At 38.6% G+C, this 17,654-nt stretch overlaps 1 protein-coding gene across 4 annotated transcripts in view; it reads right to left on the minus strand.

Annotated features, from left to right (window-relative positions):
- The window catches only part of ofcc1 (orofacial cleft 1 candidate 1), a 97,889-nt gene extending 83,294 nt beyond the window's left edge, over nt 1–14,595 (minus strand). For 2 of the 4 annotated variants that reach the window (XM_081601504.1, XM_008438696.3), the window contains exons 1-4: nt 13,252–14,595; nt 6,108–6,189; nt 2,237–2,303; nt 1,671–1,850 (exon numbers count right to left, since the gene is read on the minus strand). In XM_081601504.1, coding sequence (XP_081457630.1) covers nt 1,671–1,850; nt 2,237–2,303; nt 6,108–6,125 — 265 coding nt within the window. In that variant the 5' untranslated portion in view covers nt 6,126–6,189; nt 13,252–14,595. Of the gene's footprint in view, nt 1–1,461; nt 1,851–2,236; nt 2,304–6,107; nt 6,190–13,251 lie in introns of those variants that run through there. The other 2 variants (XM_081601506.1, XM_081601505.1) reach the window with 1 other exon arrangement.
- Nucleotides 14,596–17,654: the final 3,059 nt, after the last annotated feature.

Consider the following 17,654-nt stretch of genomic DNA (forward strand, 5'->3'; position numbering starts at 1 on the left):
GGTTATTTTTAGCTAGATACCAAGTTTTTTTTTATTTAATCCAAGTATGCTGGTGTGGTGATTGTGTGACTGCATCAAAAAAAAAAATCTGTTTCTCAATGTGTTGCTAAAATATCATTGCTATATAACATTGCATCTTGTCTAACATTTCTATGAGAAACAGTAAAACAGAACATGCAAACCTGTGAATTGAGTAGTTACATCAGCACAAAAACATCTTTAAATTGATGCATTAGAATAGATCTTTGTCACATGTCTATTTAATTGGGCTAATATAGACTTTTCCCTTCTTTACATTTTTAAGATGAGAGCCCTGTTTTTATGTAGTTTGTTAACTCTTTTCATTTTATTGATGTGGTATGGTGAAAATAGTGTTGTAAATATTTATTTTAAGTAGTTTGTAATTGTTAGCTATGCTACAAATATTTTATACCGTATAGTTTATTTGATAACAGTGAAATAAATCTTACCTTTTATATCTTCATAATTCAGTAACTTTTTACAAATAGTTTCTTTTTCACAGGTTATATTTCTTTAAACCGTTGCAAGTAATCGTTTTGTTGCCGTTTACAATTAACTATGTAACTTTTTTTACGTAATTTGATTTTAAACTTTGTTACAAATGTTACTTTTTTTGATTGCAGTTGTTTTCCCCTGTTATAAGCAGTTGATCTTATGTTGTTTCAGTTTAATAACAATGCTGGTAGGTGAAAGGCCATAAAAATACACAAGAAAAAGGATTGCTTTAACAATTACTCCATGCCTTCAACATTCAAATCTAAATTTATTACAATAAAAAAAACATTTACTGTACATAATTTAACAAAAATAAACATCTTCCAGTAGCAGACAAGAAGGGACAGATGTTTTAGTGTTTATTACACTGTATTTTTATATTCACTGAATAGTGCCTCACTTTCCATTTTAAAACAGTGGTGTTGTTCGTATTACCCCAGGACGCATTTTATAGGAACACTAGACAAAATAAAAGATTTGCACTTTTCGGAGAACAACTCAGGAATAAACATTTCTTCCCACGTGAGTCTGATTCTATTTCCATTGCATTACTAATAATGACAATGAGGGTAAAATAATTAGTAACCATCCACAGCCAAAGCAAAATAAGCCACATTAAATCAAGAATCTAAAATGTGACTCATCCCTGAGAAAAACTGGCACGCTCGCAACCTTGAACGCATCCTAATTTACCATCCCATTCCTCAAGAGTTCTCCCTGACATACTGAATTATAAAGGGGCATATTCGTATGCCTGATTGGCCTAAAGCCGTGTTTCGGGGGTGTTGTGAGTACACCACACAGACAGCGGATCGGCTCGGTAACATAGTAGCATATGTAAATGCACTCTCCTATGACTCCAGCCCACCACAAGGCATGTAGCCGAGAGTGGGAGTCAAGGCTGATTGTGTCGAGGGTACTTCTAGATAGAGATAGAACACCCACTACTGCAGAGCGATCTCCAGCGGAAGAAGTTATACCACCGTGCTTGTTTGGACACGCTTGCTTTGGAATGCCAGGACCAAGGGCCCCTCGAACGGAGAGAGAGAGAGAGAGAGAGCAGGAGAGAAAAGAAGGAGGAAGCGAGAGAAAGGTTAGATCAGGAACACATCTACTGTCAACAGATTTGAGGCTAATGAAGAATGAAGCTTCACCTCTTTCACTGGCAGGGGCTTGCAGCTCCAATTTTTTTTGGTGAGCTGCAAGGGTGCTATCTGGCCTGTCACCTCGCATTTTTCTCCCCAGCCAACTCGGAGAATTGGAAAGCGCGGCGCTTCCTTCTCCATTGAACGCAGGATTTTCTATGCCCACAACAGCAGCTCTCTCCTCGCTCCCTGATAAAATAAGCAGCAACATAAATTGAAAGGCATTGACACACAGGCCAAAACAACAGCTATAGGTCAGAATGACTCACCACAATTTTTTTTTTATTTTTATTTTTTATTAGACATATTTATTATTAAAACAATTCTAATACTGATTACTATGCCTCTAAATGTTCAAGCGCATCCTCCTCAAATGATACTAAAACACAATTAGGTTAAAATTAAATCAGAATCTTGCAGGAGGAGGATAAAAAAAGAGGAGAAGAAATGATTAAAATAATTACAAATTGCGCCCTGACAAGCAAGAGCAAAATTTAGCCCAAAGCCATTTGTCTGTAATTAGTTAATTAATCCTTACACAAATTATGAGCAATAACTCATCAAGCAGGACTCACCCATCAGAAATTCAGCCGACTTGGATTTCTTCTGCTTAGGTTGCTGCAGAGCCTTCTGCTGTAACTTCTGGAGGGAAATTGTTAAATGAATAAATTAGCTGCAGAATGAAGATCATCATTTATGATCCGCAACTAACGCAGTATTTTAAATATGGGACGACACTGAAATGTCATTTAATTTACATCGCCGCTAAAGGGGTCAAGCACTAATTGAACAACAGGAGTGGAAAAGAATTTAATCATAAATAGATAAGAAAAGTTGACATGAATGTGTAATGAAGGTCACATTAAAATACTTCCTGCGCGCTTCTAAAACGACGAGGCAACAAAAGTATCTCCTGGAAAATTGTGCATTCTTAACCGAACGGGATGAGGGTGCACAGGCATGGTCTGCGCTTCTCTTTGCGTCACTGTGCGTCTACCTAAATCGCTCCTGACTTATGTTAAAGCCTCCAAATAAAACTGAAATAAAATATGCCGCGTTTGCAGGCGAGACCTATACATTTCTGTGGGGAAATGGTAACTTTAAAGTACCCCTGTAGGTGGTCTTCAATTGCGTAAAACAAAAAAAGACATCCAAAAGCCAGTATGGTTTTCTTTGAATTCATAAACATGTGAAACAAGCCGCATTCCCACATTTCTCTCATTTCTGCAAAGCAGGAGAACAATGCAGAGGCAGGAGGGAAAGGACATAAGTAGTTGTGTTTTTGTGTTACTGATATGTTTACATGTGAACGTACCATATGAAAGAGCTCCGTTGCTTAAAGCGTATGGAGCTCTTTAAGCATTATTTTATGCAGATTCCAGTGATGAACGGTGCTCATGCCCATGAACAGCATGTATTTGTATACAATATTTAATTTCAAAGGCAAAATCAAGGGGCAGACTGTTGTTGGGGGGGCGCAGAGGGGGCTTTTTCAGTTTTAAATGACAGAGCAATTAAAATAGCAGAGGATGACTTCCAGACCAATCTGGAAAGAGGGGTTTTTGTAAATCTGTTTTTACATTCGACAAGCCCTACAGCAAGACATTCATTTATACCACTGAGATTAATGCTTATCTAATTGTAACTTATTTAAAAACCATTTTCCTTTCGACTGGGTACCAATCATCGTCTGCGATTTGTACATACTGTGTCGTAGCAAAGATGAGAGAAAAATGTCATTGGTTATGACTGTCTCCCTGTATTTTTGTGTTTTCTTTCCATTTTCCGTACACTCCTTAATCGTCAAATTAAAATGAATCATCAGGTGACCAAAAGTGGACAAATTACACTTTGACCAAAACTGAGCCGTCAGATGAATCCCAACAAATCCAATCTTTTCCCAGTCACCACAAGCGAGATACCTGAATGCTGAATACCAAACACTTTTTGGTGTGAATTCTGTTACTGAGTGAAGAAGTGTGCGATTTTTAGCGTCAGTGAGGCGTTAAGAGAGCAAAATGTTCATCAAATATTTGGAAGGCTTACTGTTTTCCAGTGAAGTTATTTTGTTTCATCCTTTTGAGAAAACATTTTAAGCCCCGTCATGGAAAAGTGCTCGATTTGGAAATGGTGAGAACCTTTCAGAAATTTAAAATTTGAGGTAAGTATCTTGTGAATGCATACATGGGGATGAGTGTTTGCAATTAACTCATCTGCAAGAGCAGAATATTATAATTAAAGTACTCAAAGCAACAATTATAGAAAAGTTAATAGAAATGTTGCTAATTAAAAACAACCCGATATTCCCTTTTTATTTTTTACTCTGAAGACAAAAAAAAAATCCTTCTGCAAACCAAGCAAGACCGTGCATGACACATCCTGGCTACTGTCATTAGAAATCGGATCTACATGTTAGCCTCTCTGTCGTTAGCTAGAAGGAGAGGCATTTCAGGAGACATTGACAACATCCTCAGACCATACGAGGCCTGTTGCTTGATATGTCATAAGTGGATGTAACATGCACATGCTGCACTTCCAAAATGACAGCAAGAATTTAATCCTAAGGGGGAGAAAGTGTCATAGAGGTTTATGAAATAAATTCAAAAGTTTTGAGAGTAAAATGACGGTTCAAAACCCAACTGCTTAGTCCCATTATACATTTCCCCAGTGCAAAGTAGTTATTGCTGTACCATTGCAATTACACTCAGCACAAATATCCTGCTGTCATTTTGTCTTTTTAGTCCCATGCTTATTTTTATCCAAAATGTGAACTCTGCATTCAGCTTCAGAAAAAAAAAAAAAAATCGTTTATTTGTGGTGTCAAAAGAAATTCGTGACTTATTTCCTTTCTTTCCTTTTAAATGCGATTGTTGTCAAAATGAATAGAGCACAACAACAATGCCTTGTTCAGTTCTCGTTGCATTCAAAGGCATAGCTAGAAGGGCTTGGGGAAGACCGCTTGCCGCTAGGGGCTGGTGGGCACAGACCAGCTAGAAAGTGAATTTTGCATACTGTACGGATCATCGCCCAGTTCAGCCCAGTCACATTGAATCTGCCGTCAACCAATTGTGCTTCATGAAACCGTCAACCCTCATTTACGTCTGCCTGTTTTCTTCCCCGCACAGCTGTAAACAAGGCCCCAGCTTTGAGCTGTCTTCCTCTGTCACTGCGCACGCTGCTTGCCAGGGGAGAGTCGACAGCGAGAGCTCGTCTTCCCTAGGACAACTTTAGAGCTACCATTTCCAGACCAACACTCGAAACACCAGGCACATAGGAGTCAGGGGCGTGAGATTTTCTGGAAGTGATGGAAGTTTTCAGAAGCCCGCCACGAATGCTTCTGTGCATATGTTGTCTCTTGCTGTAATGTTAGATTTTCTACAATGATGTGACATATGAAAGATTTTTAATCATCCTACGTTGTTTATTTCTTTGCACTTAAACTTTTTGAAGGATTAGACCCAAACAGGTCGAAAAATCAATAAAGGCCTAAACGATTGTCATGTTTTAATGTCACAAAGTCTCTTTTTAAATACAAGTTAAAAAAAAATAAAAATGCTGTATGAAATGTGAAATGTCATAAGAACAATGAGAACCTCTACAAAGCCCCCTCGTTGTCACTAAAGATAAGGTTAGCATTTTCTTTCAAAGAAAAATCCGGCCCTGCCATTAAAATATGCAAGCGTCTTAATTTACAGAGCAGACTTATACTAGCACGGTAATTGTGACCCACCAAACAGTTTCTTCTAAACAACAACTGCGTCGGTTGGTGTAGACAGAAAAACATAATTAGTATTCAAGCTTAATTAATCTACGCTGGCCCCCTTTAAGTGAATTAGTCAATTATTTATGCATGTGTGCTCCTTTGATGCTAACAGATTGTGTATGTTAGTGGAAAAACCTTGAAAAATGACTTTGAAAACTTTCCACCATTAAATGTCACTACAAGTGTTTTGCAGGGACTTTGTTTCAATGAAGGCCATGAAAGCTTTGTGGGTAGAAAGAAAAAAAAAAAGGATTTCATGAATTCTTATTTTAGCCAAATTACCATGCCACATATTTTAATGCCAGCCAGAAGAACTCTGATACTTCCTTGATCAGAATCCGGGCCAAGGGACAAACTAAATCACCCAAATATGTCCCTTTTTTGTGTGCCCTTAATCCATGGAATGGAAATCTAACACAGGTCGGATCAAGGTCTTTCTTAGGATCATGGGAACTCTTTGGGATTTTCAAGAGCCTTTTTGTTTTTACCCCTGAGAACCGGGCACTGGCCTCTGCTCTCCTCAATCCCCCATTGAGAATGCAGAGGCAGTGCAGAGGAATGTTAAATGTCAATGGTCAGGCTGCAGCAGCACCTTTAGAGAGAGGGAGGGTCCGAGGTATGAGGTATGGCCTTCTCGAGTTCAGCTATGCTGTTATGAGGAACAGAAGTGGAACTGCACTCACGTTGCCAAAGACGTCCATCTCCGCAAACGGCCAAAGATCAAGACAGGCTGGCTGTGACCTCTCTGCAACAGTAAGCCATGGACTGAAAGACAAGAACACTTCTCATAAATTCATCAAAATAAATAGCTAAAATTAAGACATCAGTCTTAGCCGCATGAGCCTGACTGATACTGTTTTAAAACTTGCAGTTATTATAGTTAAAAATGCAAAAACAGAAAGAAAAACACCACCACTACAAAGAAGTGAATATGTCCATGTTTTATTTATCAACTACATATTTCTATTCTATATATTGTCATAAAACTTTCAACAGATTTTGATATTGATTCAAGTTACCAACACATTCACACATATCAAAACAAGTCCAAACTTAATGATATTTCAGAAGTAGAAAATAAAATGATACAGAAAGAAAGTCTTGGACATTTGAAGAATATTTTTCAGCTATTTTAATCCTCATAGATAGAAATATATAAAGGTTTCTTTTGACAAGGGTATTACAGAATAAGCATTGTATAATGCGTAAAGCGACATGCTTTCTTAAGTGTTTCCTATTTTCAAATTTTCTAAACATGCTAATGTTTAGTCATATTCCAGAAGTGGAAGAGACAGATTTTCATTACAAACCAACCACGCCCAGGTGCTCCTCACATGATTTCAGACAAAGGAGACAAAATAATAATCAGACGAGTTGTTCATTGCAGAGCATTAGAAAGAGTTACAAATAGTAGATAAAGCTATTTAAAATAAAGGACTATATAATCCATGCTGCACAAGACTTCACTGGTGAAGAAAAAGCATGTACAAATGTTGCTTCACACTTTTGGCTGAACTTTTGGACAAGCTAATATAACACTAGACTAGAAGGATATAATCTGTTTAGACTAGACCAAAACTCTTGGATGTCATGTCATAAATGACGCTTACATATAAACAACACATCAACAGTGTTACGAGAAACGCCAACATCATTTTCTGGTACGGGTAAACTTAACACAATTGAAAGATAAATGAATTTTTGATATAGAAACAAAAAAAATCTGAATATGAAGCGCTGTTTGTTTGGCAAGACAATAATCCCAAACAAACACACAGCCAAGGACAGCCTCTGGTTGGCTTCAGAGAAAGAAAATAAAGCTGCTAGAATGGCCCAGTCGGTTACCTGACCGGAATCCAATACAAAACCGGCAGAGAGAGCAAAACATCAGACTGCATACACAGAAGAGGCCGGCAGCATCTTCAAAATTTGAAGCAACTTTGTTTGGAGAATGTGGCCGAAAATCCCTCTTCATTAATAAATGGGGCTTGCTTCAACATAAAGGAGACTTCTTGATGCTGACAACAACAACAAAGGTTTTCCTCTACGTTCAGGTCTCTTAATCAACTCTTGCTCTCTGTGTAATCTCGCTTTTTACACATAAATTATGAATTAATTTGTATGCGTAGATTATTTTGATTACCAACACTTGGTGCAGTTTTCATGTCAATATCTTTACTACAATTCCTTCTATTGAAAAAAAAAGAAGGATGTCCTCAGTGCTTGGCTTCACTTCTGTATCACAGAAGCTTACTGTGCAGAAAAACGAAAAAAGAAGCTCCTTCCAAGCTATGTCACACTATCTCTTTTCTGCTTGTATGTTTAAAACTATTATCTCTGCGATGCATCTTTGAGAAGAAAGGATAATAAACAGCCTTTATTTTCAGAGATAACAAATTATTTGCCCCGATTATTCAAGTTTGTTTGTTCATTTACATCTGATACAATATCATTTGGTATTTTTATCATTTTTTTTTTCCTGTGGTAATTCACATGGCTCGTGCAAGTTTCTGCTGAAATAGCAAAACAAACCCCAGGCAAAATGTGAAAGATTATCCCATACCATGCGAGCTGGGATGAAATGCTACACTTTTTCACACTGAACACTGCTCCACTGGGTGTGATTGAAAAACATGTAAAGCTATTGAATCTGTGGTTTGTATATGTGAGGGGAAAATGAGTGTTGTAACAAGTGGGCCAGTGTTTTTGTAATTGTTTCAAATTACACTCGACGTAATAACTCAGAGAAAGCAGAGCCAGTGTGCGGTCCGCTCACATTAGCCAGGCAAAGACCACAGGATATTCATGTAGCCTTATCATGGCCCGCAAAAAAAAAAAAAAAAAGTTGATTATGTAAACAAATGTGGAGAATAAAACTCTTTAGCCATATTTTCAGCTGTCTCTATTTGTATCCAGTGGCACTTATCACCAGAAGAGGGGTAATACTTCAAGACACAGACGATATTTTGCAGCATTTCCTTTACATGTGTATTATATTAAATTAGACACCAAAAGCCAAAAACATTCCTGTTTTTGGTTTGCTTTACTGTTTTTCTGGGTTATTTAAAGAGTTGTGTGTGCCTTTGCGTGTGTGAATGTTTTACACAGGTTGTAAAATTGTGATCCTGTGAGAAGTCTATTAATTGTTAAAGCTGCGAGCCTCCTGCCAAACACTGACTCTCTAAACAAAGAGGTTGCCAACGCTGTTGTGAACCACATAAATGACTGATTCACTTTTCTGCTAAAGGTTCGCAGTTATTGAACACAACAGCTACACTGGAAAAAATCCTCAGGTCCATGAGAATTCGGAGCGCTCGCTGCGTCTGAGTTACTGAGTTAGAATCAGATAAGCAATATTAACATGTATGAGTTCAGTGGTGCGCTGAATTATTTAATGTGTGCCTACCTAAATTATACATAGAGGGGTTTTCTATTAATGTGTTTGTTTTTTGACCTGTACATAGCGTTTTATTTTTCAGATATGAAAGAAATAATAACAGCTCTGCTCAGAGTTCAACAACACAGCCTCTCTTTTTTTTCCACTTAATTGCTGTGTTGAATTTTGCAGCTAAAATGTATCGAATATTCCTCTTCATAACTTTTACCAGAATTTTGTTTATATCGCAGCATTCGGTTTGTTTGCAAACCAGACGAATTGGTTGAAGAAAGTTGCATAAACCAGTGGTCCCCAACCTTTTTATTACCACGGACCGGTCAAGACTTGGAAATTTTGCTGCGGCCCCGGGCGGGGGTGGGCGTGAACCATCAGATAAGGCTTCTGCATGTTGGTGTTCCTGCTAGATCCTGAATATGCCCAATTTGGTTTGCAGGGTTTCCCCCAGAAAACTCGCTAAGCCCGGTGGTCGGGGCGTCGAGGCGGTCCACCGTATTTTTGTATTAAAAGATGTTAAGTTGACAGGAAATGTAAAAGTATTGCTCTGTAATTATATGTTTCAAGAAAACATTTCCAGTGAAATGCTATTTAAACCCACAACTTGTCTAAAAACAACAAATTTGCACTTCTGTTTAATCCAAATTAAGTCAGCAGCTCCATCAGGCCCCCAAGGGCTTCAGGGGCCCCATAAACACTAATATTTTAAAACAGACCACAGATACATAAATGTAACACTTGTTTATTGAGATTATCAAAGCTGTTAAATTTGATTCAATTGTTTAGGCACAGATAAATGATTTTAATTTGTTTAACTTTTAAATGCAAGATTTTAAGGAGCTGGAAAGTTCCTTAAACTTTCCAGCTGTATCCAACAATATTCATAGTTGGATTGTTTTGTTACCATAGCAACAATCTGATGCTGTGAGTTTAATCTTTGAATTTACAAATAAAAATTAGCAAACTGCGATTATAACTTATTGCTTTTTAGGCTGGCCAATTAAACTACTCCCTTCTTACATATTTCACTAAATCTAACACAGAAGCTGTTAGAGGTGCCGATGAGTTTAGCAACAAAAGGGGCCCCTAAATCAAAGTATGCTCAAGGCCTCATACAGCCCTGGACTGGCCCTGCATGATGAGGTAATCTGCTGCACTACGCAGAGATGCGCAACAAACGGGAGATTTGGCTTTAGTAGTTGTTCCATTTCGTGTCTGTTGAGTTTTTAATCATCACAGAAACTGTTTTGGTTGGTCGAGTTCATGGGACTCCACCGTGCCTGACCGTCACGAGTTTCTCAGATCTACGTGTGGCCGCACACATTAACTCTTAGTAGACAACACATTTGATACGGTTTGATGCATCGTGTAACCGGAAAAGTAATACTAAAAATAGTAATAAAATAATATAAAATCAGTGTAATGCATGACTCCGAGGAGAGCGCGAAAGCTCCTCACCGGGCTGAAGCTGCATGATCAGGTTAGCGCTGCTCGTTATCTACAAACGCTCCGGCCAACCGGGACCACAGACATAAACTTTACAGGGAAGACAGACACAGAGCCACACTGCCTGTTGAGATGTAAACGCCGCCTATAATTGTTCGTTCACGAAGATAAATCATTCTCACCACTTCACAACGTGACCTCTGAATTTGCTAAGTTATTCGTGCTGTTCACATAGAGCTGCGCAACCAGAGCTAACGCGGCAGGTTTTAAACTCTTACCTAGAGTTCTCCAAAGGATCATAATTCCTCACAGTAAGTTGATGTAAATATCCATACACGTCAGCCTGAGTCCAGTTTGAGTGAAAGGAGGCGCGCGCGAACCGCGCTGAGGTAAAGCAGCGGCAGCGCGCGAGGCAAAGCGCAGAGGCGCCAGGGGTGTAATTGGTCCACACGCTGTCGGGTTTAAGGCTTTAAATGCATAAACTATAAACCTATCCTTTAGGAATAAATCTGCTCTGCGAGTGAAATGCTAAGAGCAACAGAGACGCTTCTTTGCAGCCCGGTTTAAAAAAAAGCGACCCCCAGAAACGTAAATAAGTAACGCTTAGCCTGGCGGCAGGGCTAGTAAAGCATGGCGGGCCGCCAGGCTTAAAATACACTGGGGGAAACCCTGGTTTGTCTTGGTCTTTTTATCGCAGCCTGTGGGGTTTTCTCTGACTGGGAACGAGAATCCAACCTGCTGAATGTGACTGATAGCCAATCAGAAAGCGTGGTGACGTAAGAACAGAGGGGAATCCCAAACAGCTGACATATCGCGCAACTGTGAGTCCGGTGGATATCGGATATGACATGTGGAAATGTTTATTATTATATGTAAAGGTCATTATTATATATGTTTATGTTTATTCAGTTAAAAATGTTAACTATTAAAAAACAGTCCCCTCCAAGTCATAGTGCAGCAAATAGAGCGGCTGCTCCCGTCGTCTTTTATCCACCGCCTTTTCTTTTTGTTACGTCTTTTATCTCTTAAAATGACTCCACAAACTATCACTATTGCTTCTACATCGTCATCCGTGTTTGGTTATTCTAAATTTCCGTTTGCTATGCTGGGAGTTTTGTGGATTTCTGGAATTGGGATGTTCGTGACTGGAATCGGTTCGTGTGGTGTGTTGCTCCTGCCATGTGGCTGGAGACACGAACCGATCAAACCTGTTGTACTTTTATCAGCTCTGTGGTCACAGAGGTTTGGAGAATCGGCCGACAATTCTTAAATCTTGCCGTCTAAACCAAACTTAAGCCTCACAAGCTCTACTCTACTCGACCACTGTCCAAACGCTCTCTGACTCTGGTCGCTATGGTAACGTTTACATATCCCTTCAAAATAAGATACAGACGCGCCACAAAAATGAACATTTTACTTTCGTGAAAATGTATTACTCACGATAATGACAAACGGGAGCCCTGAGCTTGTTTCTCTGCAACGAGACGGTCCCATCTGGGAGTGATGGGAGACAATGACATCCGAAGTGTTGCTTATATGCACAGCGTGCTTGGTCTCTACGTGGCGAAGAAGTTTGAAGCTTCATTGCCTTGTTAGCAGCCGGTCGCCGCATGTTACGCAGAGCAGGCTTGTAATGTGGGAGTCACCTACCGGTCTGAGATAAATCCATTCTCCTGTCTCTTCTCTGGGCCTTTTCCCCTTTGCAAAAAACTTTCCAAAGACATCTGATCTGTTTCTTACTCATTTTGCTGCTTGTGGGCTCAGTGTTGGTGCGCAAGTAACCTAGAGAATCCGGTTAAAGGATTTTCAAAATAAAAGATCCTCCAGACTCAAATAATACATAAAACGGAAATATTTAATTATTTCTTGCGCGGCCCGGTGCCAATTGGTCCACGGACCGGTACCGGTCCACGGACCAGGGGTTGGGGACCACTGGCATAAACTATCAGAAGTCCTATAAATAATAGTCGACAAAATGTAGCTACACCCCTTGCACTTTTGTCACGTTTTACCCCCTTATAACCTAACTTTAAACCATCTTAACAGATTTTTATTTTAGGCTCACAAATAACAACTCTGGAGTGCTTTTTTTTTCACACAAAGAATGCCAATACTTTGGAGAACTTTGTACTCCGCTACAAGTCTTCTGGAAAATTATCTTATACATCCAAATATTGAACATTTTGCCCATTCTCCATTTCAAAACCGCTCAAGCTCAACCAATGTTAAACTCCTGCCAAAGATTGTTATTTGGATTTAGTTTTTGGACTGTGACTGGACCATTCTAACACATGTATAACTTTTGAACTAAACAATACCATCGTAATTTTGGTTGTATGTTTGGGGTTCTTTGCTATCCTGGAAGGTGAACCCTGTCATAGGTTTTCTTGTATTTAGCTCCATCCATCTCTAACTTACTGGGGTTTTTTTATGGTGTGATCCAACCTGAAATTCTCATTTGGGATTCTTTTTTTCTTTTTTGCACACGATCAGAGGATCTGGTCTTATTGTGTTAAATAGTCACAAGATCGAGCTGTGGTGCAGCAACAAATACAGGTCCATTCTTAATGTACAACACCACCTAATCCACCTCACATCAGCGATTTCAGCCGTATAAAAACAGCTGCATTGCCTCCATGCCGAGCAGTTTAAATCCATATGCACTCAAAAACACACTGCCGAAGCATTAAACTTTATTTTCAAAGATAAATTTTAATTTACAACAGTAAAGTAAATGGAAATTAACTGTACTGAAGTGTCTATTTAAAAATGCGTGTTGCATTTGATTAATGCGGTATAAAGATAATAAATTTAAAATGTATTTGCTTGCTGTTAGCGGTGTAAAATCTTTCGACAGGTTTTGCCTCTCTAAACCAGCTTCTTTCAGACTTTGATCAGACTAAATGAACCACGTATCTTACAATAAAAAAGTAACACATCATATTGCTTATTGCATCTGTAGTATCTCTTCGGATTTATCGAAATATTACCTTATGAAGCCAGACTTTTTGCCATTTCATGGGCAGCTTCTCTTCAGTCGTCGGCCTAACAGTGGGCAGGCGTTTCTAAGCGGCACACAACACACATGGTGTCAGATAACTTCCTCCCCCTCACTCTCATTGACTGAAATACAAGAACAAGAGAAAGTCTTGAATTAATTATGCACGGATAAACTTTAATGATAGATATTCGGAATTAGACTTATTTGATTAAAAAAGAACAATTGGTGGCAGTAAAAAAAAAAAACTTTAGCATCAACATTCAAGTTGGCAAGAACAAGTTCAATCTACCAGGTGGCAATACTACTGTATATTAATGTTTGTGTTCTTTGCTATGCTGAATTATTAATGGGAGTTGTGGCAGGATGCTCCTTTGACCAAGTGTTTACTTAGTGTTTCACTAGAAACACAGACACCAAAGGTATAACTGATTGCTTTGTGATCTCCCACTCTCCATTACAATGTAGTTCCCCAAACTGACGTTAAACTGTTCCCGGTGCCTTTTTTAATATCTATTATGTAGTATATGACAGTTCACACAAACGTAGCACCATGCATTATTAATGGAGAGGTACACACAAATATAATTCTTTGCTGAAGACAGCCGACAAGCTCTGGGGCTGCTGTGAGGAATAGTAAGAGAATGCCCAGTGGATTGGCCTGGCACTAATAACACTAATGTCCCCCTTGGAACAAAATCATGAGCTACTAGCTAACGATTCCCTTACAACAAACATTCAGACTGCCTTATTTATGACTACAAAGTCATGAGGGCATTGGTGGCCTTTTATAAAAAAGGAAAGCAGATTGTTCATATATGAGAGCATCGCACGTGGATTCACACATCTTGAACTTCTCTACATTCAGCCATGTTCTGCTCCAAGTCTCAGCTTCCAAGAAAAAAATAAATGAACTTAGCAAAAGTCTCATTGAATTTTGCATATTGCTGGGTTTCGGGCATGTGACCCGGATGACGCGCGAAACATGTGGGGGAATAGTCACAGCTCACTGTGACTGAATATTTAATGCAGAATTACTATTTAAGTTTTAAGAAGAATATCCCACCTGAGCTTTGAATTTCTGCACATCCTCCAGAGTTGCTACGAGGGTCTTGATTGTTTTTTCGTTCCCCACTTCTTCTCAGTCATAACTTGGTGGATTTTGCAGTTGTCCAATAGTGATTTTTATTTTTTAGAAGATGTACGTGTTTGTATGGTGAGATGAGAGACACTGAGGAATGACCGTTGAAAGTTGCTCTGCGAGTGCGTTCCAAGCTTTGGAAATTGTCACATATCTTAATGTTACTTTAAATATTTTCACTATGTCATCCCCAAATTGTGTGGTGTTCAGGATGTCTTCAAACAAACCTCCAAGGTCTTCTAATAATGTGTTCATACTGAGATCAATAACACACAGGTGGACTGTAGTTATTTTTTAGGTTGCCAGAGTAAAGGGGGTGGGTAAATGCAGATGGCTGCAACTGTTTCCATTTGCTAAAAAATATATATATATATACCTATTAACAATCATGCATAGTCTCTAATAGTTTAACTGGATAGGGATACTTTTGCAAGGTAGCCTATTGACAAATAATATTACTCATTTGTTATTTGAGATGTACCAGCTGCAGCAGACTAGTGAGCTTTATCTTAATGTTTTGATTAGTGACCCATGTCACAATCTCCTCTTGATTATCAAACAAAGCTGAAAACAATCAGGATTTAACAAGACACAACAATACATCATTAATGCACTTTTTAATCTGTTCAGTGCATCCTAAAGGGCCCTCGCAGCACCTATAATAACAAACCACTGGGATATTTTTTTTTCCCTCATTAAGCTGGTTTAATGTAATCTAAATAAGATTTTCGCTGATTTGGCCCTCCCATTTTCTGCCAAAGCTGTCGTTGATCGTTTATGTGATTTAAACAGAGACCTAAATCTCCATCTTATCCAATTAATTTTCAGTGCAGGCATGAGAGTGGCTAATGATGTTATCTTACCTAATTAACCTGTATAGGGATTCAACTCCAGGACAGGGGATTGTTCATCCTTCATCCAAGGCACTCATTATTATCATTATAATCATTATCATAAAGGGACTAACTTATGTTGGCCATTTCGCCACCATTAATCTAGATTGAGTCTTTTTGGGAGAGAACGATCCTTTGGGGTCATTTTTAATTATCAGTAACAGGATGGGAATTCGAGCAAAAGCTGACTAAGTTCAGTTGTGGCCATAGCAATAAGTGGATTCCCATGAGTCTGCACCGCACGATCGTTACGATTTGGCTATGAAGACGACTTTCTACGATCCGCAAAGTTTTCTGCCATCAGCTCTGTGACTGACTCTTGGCTTCAACCTATTACCACCGCACACTTGGAACAGATCAATACCCTTCATTGGGCCATGTGTCATTGGTTAATCGGATATTGATGAGGATATTGACATGCACCTAATTAATCTCAGGCCCAGTGCTGGGTTTCATATGTTTCTTTAATTATGCACTTCATCTAAGTCTATACAGAGCAGCAAGCTGACACTTCGTTTCTGACATTGAGATATAAAGTTGAAACTGGCTAAGTCCATTGCATGGAGGAGCAATTTTGTAAAAATGAGACAAGAGAATTTTCTAGCAGAAGTAATTTGCACTTTTTTAGCTGCAAAAGGCACAAGTTTTGGAATGACTTTCACTGGATTTCTTTGAATACTTTATTTGTTTTTTGATTGAAATAGACTCGATTTATTGATTTGAGACTATTTTAAAAAATTTATATTTTTCTAAGCCTCGAGTATAAATAAAGCTTGATTTGCACAACAATACATGCTTGAAAGATTTAATATGTTTTTTGGGGGGGGTTTTTTGAGCACCTGTGCATGCACCAGTGCGTTTTACTTTGACAAATCCGGGTTGATCAATAACATTAGTGTGCCGGTGTACAGAAGAAACAGCACCCAAAGGTGACCCCAACTAGTGGCATCACCACAGGGCTCCAATAAGCTGCCCCCTCAACCTCTGCTCAGCAAATCGCAAATCTCCAACTTTTAGCCCTGCTGCTGTTGGTTTGATTATTGTTTATAGATACAGCCGAGAATTAAAGCATGGCCCGCAGGCAGCATAATTATTTACAGCTGAAAACTCATATCATTACCAGCATGCTCCTAATTGCCAGAAGTAATATCAATGTTAGTTGATTAAGCATTTTTTTTTTCATCTTCAGCCTCCATAATGCGCAGAGATTGTTTTTCCTCAGCATATGGGGTGACGGTTTATCTCAATACAGCTGTTCATCTGGCTTTGCTTCCATTTGTTTCCCTACTGTTTGTTCCAAAAACACAAAATCTTCAGAGGGTAGCGATCGATCGCTTCAGTTTTTGTTGTTCACTCACAAGGGCGAACGCAAGAATTATTGTTGATAGTTAAAAAAAAAAAATCTCCATAAATATCCAAAACAGATACAGATGGACTCACAGCAGCAGCAGCAGCAGCAGTACACTCAGAGTAATCTCAGAGTCACTAAGAAATGTGCGGCGCTAACTAAGTTCACCGTCAAATGATTGATTAAAATAAATGTTTACTTGGCCGGGGCCCCTTGTGGACTTGTCAAAATATTTCATCCAGTATTTAAAGCAAAAAGAAAGAAAGATTAGGCTATTAATAACATGACCCATAAAGAGGAAAAAAATACATAAGCCTTGAAGGCTACTTTATTATTCACATGCAGATTATTCAAACATCATTGAAGCTTTGCAGCAGTAGAAACTTGTTTTTTAACCTGAGTATAAAAATGTTCATCAGATTGGTTTATGCTGAGTTTAGAATTTATTTTTAAAAGGGGAGATGTTACATACATTATACTACCCCTTTAAAATTCTGAAAAGATCACGCACTCTTTGCTTTTTTTTTCTTATTATTTTTATCAAGACTCTTATCAATAAACAATGTCAGACTTTCTACTTAATTCAGAAAGAATTTTACGAATCACGATATCACTTAAGAAAGTATATTTTAGTGTCGTATTGAAATGTGGTGTGATAGACTGGCATTTTGACTAGGGCTGTACCATATCTCTGGGCTGGGAAAGGCTCTAGCCTTCACTAGTAACCCTGAACAGGCCAGTATGAGTACAGAAACTGGATGACGGATGAAGTGTTAGTTTAATTTTGTCAAAAAGTGTATGTATCCACTTGTCAGTCATTGTTGTTTCTGGATTCTTTTTTGCTTTGCTTTCTCCTTGGCCACAGAGTTCGTAAGGCCTCGTAACAGTGGGAATGAGTGGCATTTTCTTTCTTTTTTTTCTTTTTTTTTAAGAATAAAAAGGGCTTGTGTGATGCTTGAACTTTCCTTTCATCATACTTGGGAACAGATGTTGCAGAAATAAACTTGCTTTAT

Source organism: Poecilia reticulata, chromosome 20 (assembly GCF_904066995.2).
Source record: "Poecilia reticulata chromosome 20, P_reticulata-male-v2, whole genome shotgun sequence".
Taxonomy (NCBI): domain Eukaryota; kingdom Metazoa; phylum Chordata; class Actinopteri; order Cyprinodontiformes; family Poeciliidae; genus Poecilia; species Poecilia reticulata.